The following is a 13490-nucleotide window of genomic DNA, read 5'->3' on the forward strand; positions in this document are numbered from 1 at the left end:
TATTGTTCCATTGCTTATCTGAAGAGTAAGAGGTATTTCTTTCCCATCAAATGAATAAATTTCATTTTTCAATGTACATTCATACATGATTAAACAATGAAAAACATTCAAAGACAACATTTAACTATGGTTGTTTTTAACATTGTCTTTTATTTCTTTTCATTCATTTGATTAATTTATTTTCGGGTCATTTGTTTCACATTTCAACCACGCAAAGGTGTTGAGTTTAATTTGAAACAACAAAATCAAAATTAACCTTCGTTACACTTATCATGAATGTAAATTGATTAACGGGTGTGCTTTAAACACATCAAATCGTAAACATACGCCAGTGAAATGACGCGAACAAATAAAGCAACTGATCGATTGAATATTTTACTCCAACTACCGTTACAAAACATATGAGACACAGACGACCTCCTTAATGTGAACGCAAATGTATCAAAGCCAAACACGTTACATTTACATCTCGAAGAATGTAGACGATACTAAACATATATGCGTTCTCCAGACAGAGACTTGCTTAGCACATCAGCAGTTGTTTGTTTCAAACATACGCACGTTTCATTAACTAACAGTGTACATTGGAAATGGTGTGCGATCGCGACGTGTTCCCCTTCATAATCGAAATATCATGTGATCGAGATGATTTCCCCTTCGAGATTGGCCGTACAGTGTAAATGAGAAAAGATCGCAGCAGTGGAAACAACGCGTTATTCGGTTTCTGAACCATAATCGTAATACTGGAAGTACGTGTTGGAAGTGCGAATTGTCGACGGTTTCTTTCGTTGGTTTGGGTAAAAGGTTTTCATGAAACGCTTTCCTATTTCATTTCTTGAAGCACTTTCAAATCCTCAGTTGATGGTGAACCGTTAATCAGACCAGTCGCGGATTTCTCTCTATGAACAGTGTCTGCAACCATTTTGTCGACTTTGAAAATATTCAAGTGTTTGAACATAATTTCGAGTGACGATTGAAACTTGTTTAAAATTAAAAGTATATAATCTAGATAAAAGCGAAAAGAAAACCAGACAATCAAATTAAATGACATACAATTCAAATCGAAACGCATAAAGTGAAATTGTTATTACAAAATTTTAGTGCATTAAAATGACGGAAATTTGTACATCGTAAAATTTAATTTTACTGGATTTTTATTTTCCGTTTACCGTTCGATTTTATATTTGCGTTCGAAGAATTTGTTGTGAACGCTTGAAAATAGTGGGTCATTTTTTTGTGCGGGGATTTTGTTTAGCCCATTTTTCTTGCGAAAGGCCTAGCAGCGGCACTCCTTATTCTTTATGGATTTTTGTGTTTTTAGTGTACCTTTTAGCAAAATGTTTTTGAAGTAAGTGCACCTTTTTGTTTGTTAAATTTTTTTAAGTGATGCGAAGTAGAACCGAAAATGTGCACAAGTTCTAAAAAAAAAACTATGCAAACTCACGCAAATAAATTATAATCGTAAATAAACGATCAAATTATTTACTCAAGCAATCAATTTTAAGCTACAAAGTTCCGTTAGGAATATTATAACAAAAAGAAATGAACAAACGTCATCCATATGAAGTTCCAAAATTAAAATGTTTTTTTTTTTTGTGGTTTCATATTTAGCATGCCAACTTTAATTCATTTTGAATACATTTACCAATGTAAATAAAGAAAATTAATTGATTTCGCCGTTATTTTTCTATTATCTCAATCAATTAACACGTATAGAAAGATCGCCAAGTACATTAGTACACGTTTCGATACTTCATCGACTTCCGTTGTATGAAAACCCATTTAAAAAAGAAATGGCAAAAAAAACCAGCAAAGAAATTGAAAATTGGTCAATCAATACATTTTTATTGGGTGTCACTGGATAATGAATATTTGTTGTTAAATCGGTAATACATTGTTGCAGAGCGGCTCAGAAAAAAAACCAACAAACTGTTGAATTTTCAATTATTCAGACACACTCGATGTATAATTGAAATTAATAACCGGTAAAAATGTGCTCGATAATAAATCGTTTAATGTTTTGCGCGCTCAATCTCATCCCCGCGACTCTTCCACGTGCGATGGTAATTAAATGACATAAATCTTCGTTTGATCGTGTTATGCGTGCATTTATTTGTGTATGCGTTGAGTCGTCGCTTTTTTTATAAACATCCATCATATTATTATTCCTTGTCATATCCGATATCTTCGATCTCTTGCTCACGCCAAATACCTTTGAATTAATTTATGCATGAATCTGGATTGATCGGAACATTGCTACATTTAATTGCTAATTAACACTCAACACAGCACTCATTTCACCATGTGAACACACGGTGCGCACCATTATTTACTTTTAATTACGATACTTTTTGATGAAATGATAAAAAGGTGCACATTATAATGAAAAGACGGAAAAAATCAAAGTTTCATCAGTACATTTTTTAAAATTTTATCTGAATCGGGGCCACCGATAAAAACATCAATGCTGAAAATGTCTTTGGCGAAATACATAAACCGAAGGTAGAACATATATGTTGATTGCATAAATGACAATTTGTTGAAATGTGCTTGTTGTGATTTAAAAATTGTGAATGGCCCATGTTAAAAAAACGAGTTTATATTGTGGTCAGCTTGCAATTTTTGTCGCTTGAAGTCTAGCTTGGAGAATATTTTTGGTGAACACCGTTTTTTTAGCCAACGAGAGGATTCGAACGTCTTCAAAAGTATCTTTTTTTTTCGTGAATCAGGTCAAGGAAAAGTAATTGTCGCCAGGGAACAATCCATAAATTCAATTACGTATTCGATTGTCATAAAATCTGATGTGAGATAACTGCTTTCTGAAAGAAAAGCAATTAAACAACAAAAAAGTCAATCATTTGTTGGCTACCAATCTGTAGATCGAAATAATTGTCCAAATTCATATGAAAATTATGGTGTGGCTGAAGGGAGTAAGAAATGTGTAAAATGAGATCAATTTCACAATCAATGAATGAAATTACCAATAGAAATGTGAACAATGTTACATTAATCTGGAGCACAATTACAATAAACAAGTTCCTGGTTTGGTGCAAAAACATAATTACTCATTTTTTTTTTTGCTTCAAATTCGAATTCAAAAATGAGCATATCATATATTTTTTTTTTTCAATTTTCTCGCTATAAATATTATTGCCGTGATTTTGCACGGTTTGGTGGCTCATTAAAAATCCGGTATTCAAACAAAAGAAATAAATACAGACATATATCTTCACAGTTCCAGTTTGTGTTATTTTCCCTTTTTCGACGTACGAAGTGCATTGCGTTTAACTTTTATTTTCAAGACAGCGACGGTGACAATATGACCTTAACCTTTTCGTCTCGCATCGATTGCATAAATCATGAAAAATGTCGGCATTTCTACTTCATATAATATTCCTTACCAAATAATATTATTAATATCGAGCATCGAAAGTGCGGTAAAGTGTTTCCACTTGAATGGTTTGCTCAAAATGTAATTGTGATTGCCGCTGAGTCAGTGGCCAATATTATGTCTATCGTTCAATCGATTTCAAATTCACACAGTAAATAAATCGAAACGAATCAAATCATAAAACTATAAAAAGTTACCGATCGAAATACGTGCATTATAAATATTTTGCGGGTAAAAATGCGAGAGAAAAAAGTGCCGGGTATACGACATGGAATTTGAAAGCAGTAGATATTGAAAAGTTCACCGTCTATGTCCTCCATATGTGCAATGCTAATAAATCAATTTAGATTACAGTACGGAATCAGCGGAAGAAAAGTCGTTTCTCGCTCGATCTTCGTACGTTTGTATAATAATTTATGAACGAAATAGCCCAAAGTCACTTGATGTTGAAGTCAAGTTAATCCAATTCGATTGGCCATTTCGAACGGGTCGCTGTGTACTTTTTCGTTGCATCTAGGTGATTTTTCAAACACTTCAACTGATTTCAACTCTACATTCGTTCTCCGCTATCGAATAATACACGCACACCGCTTCATATCGCAATATAATGCCACAATTCATCAAGTCGGCGTTTCTACGCAACATTTTCTCTAACGCTTTATTCGTTTTTTTTTCTTCGCTTTGCCATCTGCGTGCGCACAGTGCTAAGCACAGTGACTGCCGTTTACTGTGTGACAGAAAGTGTTGCACATGTGAAACACTGTGTACACACGACGCACATTAAAATATCGTTGTGAAGTCGACTTTTTTTCTCATAAAAAACGGTGTAAAGATCTGTGTAAAGCACGCCATTTGAAATTGCTAAGTGGTAACGACACAAGAAAAAAAAAAGACAAAACGAAAAAAAAGAATGCCACACTCTATATTCCATTGATGAAACTGGATTAACAGCTTTTTTTGTAGCAGCCGCGGCTGTGACGAGCCCGAATGCATCAAAACGCTTTGTTTCGACAGAAACATTTCATCGGCAATTTTTGCACCGCCACACAAAATATCTTTATTTTCAACGGTTCATCGAACACTTTTCACATTCGTTTCACTCTAGTTCTTCACGCATTTTGCCGATATTCAGAGGAGGCACGGTGCGTTTGTCTGTGGTCGTTATTTTGTCTTTGTAAATTGACAATTAAATGCCAATTTTCGATTTCGATTTTGATGTGCAAAACTAAGTAATAAAAGAAAATCAAATAAACACATTATAAAAGAATCTTTGTTGATTGCCATTTAAGCGAAAACGAAGCCGACTTGAAAAAGAAAAAGTTTGCTTTATTAAGATGGTTTGCTTGGTTTGCTATACAAGGTGAAGTGTGTTAAACGCTCGAATAAAAGACAATGTAAAAGTGCGTTGGTCTTGAATTAAATGGTCTTTCATTGAAATGAATGAAGAATTTGTTGGATCTGAGATGCCATCTCGCTATTAAATGTGATACAAAAAAAAATGAAATGAACTAAAAAATATTACCTAACAATCGGACGTGAAAGTAGATGGTCAATTGTACGGAAATCCATCAATATTCTTCGCTTTGTTTCGATATAATTGAAGTGAAATCAGTAAAAACCAATATAAAATATTAGAAACTGAAAAAGATTCTATTGAAATGCCGATCTGATGGCGGCACCTCTCTTGCCTCTATCTAAATTGCAAAATAGCATTCACTTCCTTTATTATACCAAACAGGCCACAAATATTAAATGCATTTTATGTGTAAATATTACCGTACTTTCGCGTGTCGCATCTTTTGTGCCACATACAAAATGTGGTCACGGTACATCACAATAATTTCTACGTCTATTTTCTCTAAATATTCCATCACCATTACTCTCTACAAAAGATATTATATTCACAGCGGTTTCAATCGTAGTTTCATAACTTTTAAACTGGAATTTCCGGTAACCGGTTTCATGAGTCTTTCAAAAACTAAAGACATTTTGTTTGACGAAAATGCTGTTAATTTCACTGCATCCAAATGGATCGGATACACATCCGGATTTTCGATTTTTTACTCGAAGAATTTTTTTCCAAATGTTTAAAATTAAAATCGTTTCTTCTTCATTTCAGATTTTTAATAATTGTTTCAATATTCACCACATGGGCGACATTTGCACAATTTTTACAACCGGTTGAAGTAAATACGATAGGATCGGAATGTGCGCTTATTCTGCCCGGTGGAGCTCGATCATCAGCATACGATCACACATTGAATGTATTTCGAGTCGGAGGATTGTAAGTAACCATTCATTTAACCACACGTATTTTTTGCATCTGTTTTTTTTTTCTTTAAATTACTATACTTTGGTGACATGCAGCTTATGGATTACAAATTGATTATGGTTAGAAAAAAAATTGGTTAGACTTGATGTCCATATATGAGAGAATAGAATGAGTCTTGTGAATGAAAAAAAAAAACGAAACCAAGGCAAACAGTTACTTTGTCACCGACAACACCCCAAGCAATTCAAATAATGGTTTTTCTCACCTTTTTTTTAAACAGCAAGGTCAGAATGCGTTAATTACTTTATTAAAGTTTCATCTCTGCCTCGCGAATTCAGATCACTGCGAATTTCTATTTGAAACCAAATTATTTCTATTTCACTTTCGATTTTATTACATTCATTTAGTAGACTTAAATTAAGCGTCTTGTTACCTTGACGACATTACTATTGATACACACAGATTAAATTTAAAGTGGCACCAACACTTGAGAAAAAAAAAAACGATTATTGTGACGAAAAAAAATGTGACTTTTTTTGTGTCAATCATTTTACCAATAATCAAGTCATTTTACAATTTTTTTATACCAATTTTTCTTAATTCAATTCTTTTTTAATTAGAAATACCATTCAAGACACTTCAAAGACCTGTATTACCTACGATAGCATTAATGCCGCTTATTTGGATGCTCGCAAGAGAATTGGTAAGCATTGATGCACTTTAATGGAATTTATTCAATCTCTTAAAGAGAAGTCATTTTCTTTCGGTTTTGGATCGGAATGATTTAACATCGAAAACTTAAAAAAAATCGCAAATCCTTACACTTGATTGAAGGCATCAATTTTAATAAATTGTTTGTTTTTCATGTGAAAAGCCGTGGCGCAGCCGAAGGGCGAATGGAAAACTGAAGAAATCGCTACCGTTGGTGAGCTTCTGTTGGATATTTCAATTCAATTGGCGAGAACGTAAGTATCTTTTTTTATCTTTTAACAATTTATGTTTCGGTTCAGTTCAATTTATGCCATCATGTTAATTTACCTCGGTCCAAAAATGTATGGCGTATAATTTGATTTAATGCAGTTAATTGTATAATAACAATAATTAGAAAAAAAAATTCGCGGGTGAAGGAAAAAAAACGTCATAGAAGTACGCTACTGTGCACAACCACGAGATCTAAATAAACTCTTTTGTCCAAAGTAGTAAACATCATGTGTGTTTGATTCAAACAATTTGAATAAAAATGTGTAATGCATCGCATGCAAGCATTTTTCATGCACAACATCATGCTGGTCTAAAAAAACCACCGTTGACTTGAAAAAGTGCGCTTTTACAATAGCGTAAGTTGAAGTTAAACTCCAGCTAAATTTGCATTGAATGAAAATGAAGTAATTAGTTCCCAGATTGTAAGTGTGCTTAAGAGTCGATTTAATTCGCGAAATGCATTGCTTCAATTTGTTTCATTGTAGCCATAAGTGAGCATAAAATTATCCGCTTAGTCTTAATTTTTGCGAGTCGTCGACTATAATCTAACATAAATTTATGTATAATTTGAGTGAACAAACAATTAATGTTTGACGTAAAAACTATTGAGCGATCAAAAGCAGCAAAACTGAATGAATGGATTCAAATGGTGTTTGGCGCAGAGTACGCACACGCAGTTTTTATTCCGCACATGGTGTGTGTACACATTTCATTAAGAGAACATAGTTTTGGGTAAACGCCCATGTTGAATGCACTCTTGAACACCCCATTGTTTATTGCGATTGCTCAACTGATCAAAGATGAATTGTATAAACGTTTTATTGCGAATTAATTGAGCATTTCATGAAATGCAAATTTATATGGATCATCTTCAATATTCTTGCTCCAAACGATATTTCGAGGAAGCAAAGCCACCAATGGCGGTCACATAGTGTTGGATCCATGTGTGTGTTCATGAATGCTGGTCGTCGATCCGGTTTGTTTTCTTCCATTTCGATCGATTTAATTCCATGTTGCATCTTATCCACGAGCAAACATAAACATTTTGCCCTAGCTCATCGTGTGCAATTTGAGCGGAGATATAAGAGTGTACATTGTACATCCCATATGCAATTTAATAAACATGTGACATGTAATTTAATATGCTAGCAACCAGTAACTTGCCAATTTGAATATGTACACGTAATAATAGTGATTGATGCAAACAGATCAAGATGATGCGATTAGATTTCTAGCCCCAAGCAGTCAAATTGCTATCAAATACATACGTGTAACTGTCTTGTGATCTTAAACAGATAATTATTTCGATATTAAATACATTATTAAAATCCAATTTATTTTTATCGAGATCGTGAATCTTCTTGGGCTCGCACGAGAGCAACATGATATGCACACCATCGCCAAATAAAAAATAACCAAGATCAACAAATCCACGATGTAAATTGAGAATTGGTTTTCAGTCTTTTAAATAAAGTCATCATCGATTGGTTGGATTGTCTACTTTTGATAACACCCGTGATCCCATGATCGTTATGCCTTCATGGATTTTCACTTATGCAAAAATGATCACGTTTGCTAAAAGCGCCACTTTTGCAACATTCATTGAATCACTTCTATGTCTCAAATTATCGTTGCCCTGCAAGAATAACGCTCATTCAAAGCAACTCAAAAAAAAATGTATGAAACAATTACGGTAACCGAAAGCGAAAGTAAAAGTTAAATGGATTTTATGCCAATCCATCAAATCGAGATATGATCTGCATATGATTCATCCTCACGAATTATTGCACAGTCCATTTTCAGTTGACTCAACACACTTTTGTGTAATTCAAAATTCAAAATTGATTTCTTTTTTTGACCATTTCATAATCGTTCACTTGAATTGGTGAGGACTACAAAATGAGAAAGGCTCGATCGACGTTGACCCAAAATTAGACGCAAACGAAATTCATCAATCAATCTAAATGACGGTGAACTTAACCTTTGATATGGTAGACAAATGGTAGACAATTAACAAATAGCTCAAGCATTTTGTTTTAAAATGAATGACTAAGAAAAGGTGGAACAAAACAAAAATCACCGCCAGCCATTTCATTCATACATTTGTTGCTGGTTTTGTTTAATTATTGTAAACATTTGTTTTTATCATGGTTTTATTCGTTGCAAACAAAATAAAGTGCTCAATATTCATGGTAAAATTGAGCTGAACGTTATGATCGCATCGCCATTACAATAAAACGCCATTCTATGGAACACATTATACATAACAACTTTCATTAAAGTTGCTTTGCTCGTTTGTTCACTCGAACTGTTTTGAATCACTTTTGTTTTCTGCATCGAAAGATTGCATTGTTCATTCATTTAACCTTATCAAAAACATTTCCAAGAAATTGAACACTGTTTTGTTGAAATTGAACACACGGATGTTTCTCAATGCACGCTAACAAGTAAAAACCTTCTTTTTTCAACAAAAAATAGTCATTGAATTCTTTGTTTTTACTCTTAATTAGATATGGCCTATCGTATGAAGATATTGAAAATGGTTTACCCCAAATCGATACATCGCGAACGCTGATCCGTGAAGTGTGTCCGCCATTTTTATCGGGCGTTGAATGTCGTGCTGGAAAATATCGTCGTTTCGATGGTTTATGCAATAATCTGGAGCATCCAACGTGGGGAGCCACTATGACACCGTTCCAAAGATTGATCGGACCCCTATATGCCGATGGAATAAATGCACCAAGAATTTCGGTGACCGGTCGAGATTTACCACTGTCCCGTGTTGTTTCGCGAACAATTCACCCCGATGAAGGTTTCCATGATCACGCCGGCACCGTAATGGTTAGAGAGAGAGAGAAAAAGAAGCGTTTTTTCCTTTATTCTCATTTATTTGATTTTCAATTTTTGCAGGTCATCGCTTGGGGTCAATTTATGGATCATGATTTCACATTAACGGGTACTCCATTGGATCCAGCTAATCGTACGCATTTTTTTATTCATTAATTGTTCTTTTGAATAACACACAATATAAAATATGTTTAATAATAATTTAAACAGGCAACGACCCAGAAGAATGTTGTAATCGTGCATTACACTTGAAGCATCCATACTGTAATGAAATTCGTGTTCCAGACGATGATTACTTCTATCGTTTGTTCAATGTAAAATGTATCGATTTTGTGCGAGCATTCCCGTCACCAAGAGCCGGATGTAAACTTGGCTCTCGTGCACCGTTCAACACACGTAAGTTTTGGATTTTATATATAATAATATTTTATGAATTTTAAATGATGTTTTAAATGTTAAATTCACAGTAACGGGTGTTATTGATGGCAACACCATATATGGTGTGAAAGAGCAATTCTCGCGAAAATTGCGAGAAGGTCACGGCGGTTTATTGCGAATGAATCCAGTTTTTCAGGAGTATGGTTTAAAAGATTTATTACCATTGAAACTCGATTTTCCGGATGAAGGTTGTACACGACCAAATAAGAGTGTTTTCTGTTTTGAAGCTGGTGAAATTCGTGTTAATGAACAATTGGTATTGTCATGTATGCACACATTAATGGCACGAAATCATAATGAATTGGCCAAAGGATTAGCCGCAGTCAATCCACATTGGGACGATGAAACTTTATTCCAAGAATCACGTCGCATCAATATTGCAATGATACAACACATTACATACAATGAGTTCTTGCCGATTTTGTTGGGAAAAGAAGTGATGGAGAAATTCGGATTGGTTTTGTCGAAAGAAGGATATTGGGATGGGTAAGAATATAACTTCATCAAAGTCAACTGAATAAGTGGAATAAAATTCCTATAACTTTTCAATTTTCAGCTATGATCCAAAGGTGAATCCATCAATTTTGGATTCATTTGCGGCTGCTTCATTCCGTTTCGGTCACTCATTGTTGCCAACAGCCGTTGAAAGATGGTCGAAAGCACATAAATTCATTTGTACGTTTATTTTGAATTTATTTTCAAAAGCAGCTTTGAAATTAAATCAATTTTTTTCGATTTTAGCCTCAAAACGTTTATCCGATTTGATTCGTCGTCCATTCGACTTGTACCGTGCTGGTGTATTTGACGAGTACTTAATGGGTCTCATGAATCAAGTGGCTCAAGCGATGGACGATTCAATTACCCAAGAAGTCACAAATCATCTATTTAAAAAAGACGGCCATCGTTTTGGACACGATTTAGTTTCATTTAACATGCAAAGAGGTCGTGAATTTGGTTTGCCTGGTTACATGGAATTCCGTAAATTCTGCGGTCTACCAGTGTCAAATACATGGGAAGAAATGGGCGGAACAATGACCAATGAGACTATTTACCGTTATCAAAGCATTTTTGAGTAAAATCACTATTTCTGAACCTGTTAAAAGCATAGCATAACTTTCAATTTTCATTTGTAGACATCCAGCTGATATTGATTTATGGAGTGGTGGAGTTTCCGAAAAGCCGCTGCCAGGGTCAATGTTAGGACCAACATTTGCTTGTGTTATCGCCACCCAAATGAGTTACATTCGTCGCGGTGATCGTTTCTGGTATGAATTGCCAAATCAACCATCGACATTTACACCCGAACAACTTCAAGAGCTGCGAAAAACAAAATTCTCACGAATCATTTGCGATAACACCGACTTGATTGACACCGTTCAAATTTATCCAATGGTTTTACCTGATCACGAAATGTACGTGTCAAAAACACTCCACGTCCAATGTCTTTTTATGACGACTTTTTTTAATAATTTATTTTTTATTTTCACAGTAATCCCCGTGTGCCATGCAAGAGTGGAATAATCCCTTCAATAGACCTTACGAAATGGGCTGAATATGCACCAGACTTGGCGCCACATCAATTCGTAAGATTTACCAAAGTTTTTAATTTTTCTCGATGAAAAACGAAACCGTCTTCTATTTATTTCAGAATGTTTTAAATGAAATTCCAAACACAGTGGTAAGCTTCAAATAAAATCCGCTTCCTTGGGCGCATACACTTGGGAAGCACATGGAATAACAATGCTCAAATTTCGTGTTAAGATTTTAATTATTTTTTTTCTCAAAGTCATTCGTTTGGAGTGAAAAAATGTGTTTTTTTTTTAAATGCACCACAATTTCATGTAAATACTATGCCACCGTTCACACTCATTTCAAACATTCACTCAAAGAAACCATACATTACATTTTTTGCCATAGAAAAACTCTTTTTTTCTTCAACATCTTTTCTTGTCTATCTGTTTTTCACTTTTTATTTCTGTCTATCAACTTTCTTCCTTTTCTTTCCTTGAAATATTTCTTCTTCTCTTTAACTTCAACCAATATTTCATTGCAGCAAGATTTTCAACTTACATACAATTTTACGGGATTAATTTAAATAAAATAAACTACAAAGAAATCGTAACATAATTCTTTTACACTGTATAAACATTTGATGAATTCAAGAATACGATTTTTTTGTACATAAGCAACAAAAATAAGCAAGACATTCTTAGCATTTAAGACAACATTACAGAAAATTGTATATAGAGAAGCTGCGAATAAAGATACAAAATTTAATAAAATAAATCAAATTTTTTGTAAATAAATGCACAAACTCCTGCAATTAGACATTAGGAATTTCGGTGGTCTGAGAAGTCGATTTTTTTTTATGTGATTATTGTGATTGCTACCCATGGTCCCAATACATCAATAATGATGATGCACTGTAAAAAAAGCGAACAAACACATCAATGAATATATTACACTTGCACAATACACAGAATGCACTCCTTCGGTAAGGTATGGTATGTTTGTGCCTTAAGACCCAAAATAAATACCTTTCGCTTTTTTCCGTTGTTTGTCAGGATTTCACTAAGCGTCGTCGGCGGTCTCGTGATTTTGACGATGATGGTGATCACCATCACGATGGTGAAAAGAAATCGAAAGGCCTCAAAGTCTACGAATACTATGAATCAAAGCGAACGAAAACAAAGAAGCCAAGTCATCATGATATGACGACAACGGTTTATACGACAAAAACTGTAACCGGAAAAGATAAAGAGCCAAAACATCGAGAGCGATTACGTGTGCACATTAAACCAAGACCGCATAAATACCAAGAATCCGAATTGGATGACCTATCGAATGATCAGTATTTTTATGATCAATTGGAAAAGAATAAACCAACAACTGCGACTAGTGAAGAAATAGAACATGTTCATGAGCTACCCAATCCAAATCATGACGTGGTCTTCTATCATGGTTCACACAAAGGTAAGAAAAAGGAAAAAAACCGTCAAAAATTGGCCAATATTCAAGAACAAACGGCAAATGATGACAGTTTCGACGATTATGGTGAAATGATGATGCCCGATAAAGATGTTGAGATGCACGATACGGTTGAGAAAAATACAAAGGAGTCTTACGTTCATGGGTCGACCCAAAATGAAAAAGTGAAAAAACGTCGACGACCCATTTGCAGTTCTCAAAATCCTATATCAGAAAATGCCAAACTTGTGCATAACACAAACTCCCATGGCCTTCCATACAATCACAAGGATGTTTATCAACCAGTGCGCAAGCGAAAGTTCGAACGAATTATGGTGACAAAGAAATTGAGCAGCCCAGACGAACTGCATGCCGAAATCGATAAAATATTTCAAATGAAAAATAAACACTATGACAAACGTGGACACGATAAATCACATTGGGAACTACGCATTGTGCCAAAACATTATGATGAATCACACAATTTTTGAATTAGCAGAGGAATGATTTTGAACCACCAAAACTGAATTGAAACCCTATTTATTTTTAACAATAAAGCTTTGTTTGAGTAAAAAACGATTCGATTTTTTTTTA

The 13490-nt window shown here is 34.4% G+C and overlaps 1 protein-coding gene across 2 annotated transcripts; it reads left to right on the plus strand.

The window, feature by feature from the left end:
• The first annotated feature begins 853 nt into the window (after positions 1-853).
• Positions 854-13409, plus strand: LOC116341734 (peroxidase). 2 transcript variants are annotated; one of them, XM_031768977.1, is made up of 14 exons: positions 854-1348; positions 5511-5675; positions 6284-6366; positions 6538-6628; positions 9155-9485; positions 9555-9624; positions 9702-9887; positions 9959-10415; positions 10486-10604; positions 10671-11001; positions 11063-11341; positions 11419-11512; positions 11578-11607; positions 12494-13409. In XM_031768977.1, exons 1-14 carry the CDS (start codon positions 1302-1304, stop codon positions 13385-13387), a joined length of 3177 nt encoding a protein of 1058 aa, XP_031624837.1. In that variant the 5' UTR covers positions 854-1301; the 3' UTR covers positions 13388-13409. The 2 variants fall into 2 exon arrangements, with proteins under 2 accessions (XP_031624837.1, XP_031624838.1); XM_031768978.1 differs by lacking the exon at positions 12494-13409 and having other exon boundaries at positions 11578-12165.
• Positions 13410-13490: the final 81 nt, after the last annotated feature.

The sequence above is a fragment of the Contarinia nasturtii genome, unplaced genomic scaffold (assembly GCF_009176525.2).
Source record: "Contarinia nasturtii isolate CC-2019 unplaced genomic scaffold, AAFC_CNas_1.1 Cnas_scaffold_745, whole genome shotgun sequence".
NCBI lineage: Eukaryota > Metazoa > Arthropoda > Insecta > Diptera > Cecidomyiidae > Contarinia > Contarinia nasturtii.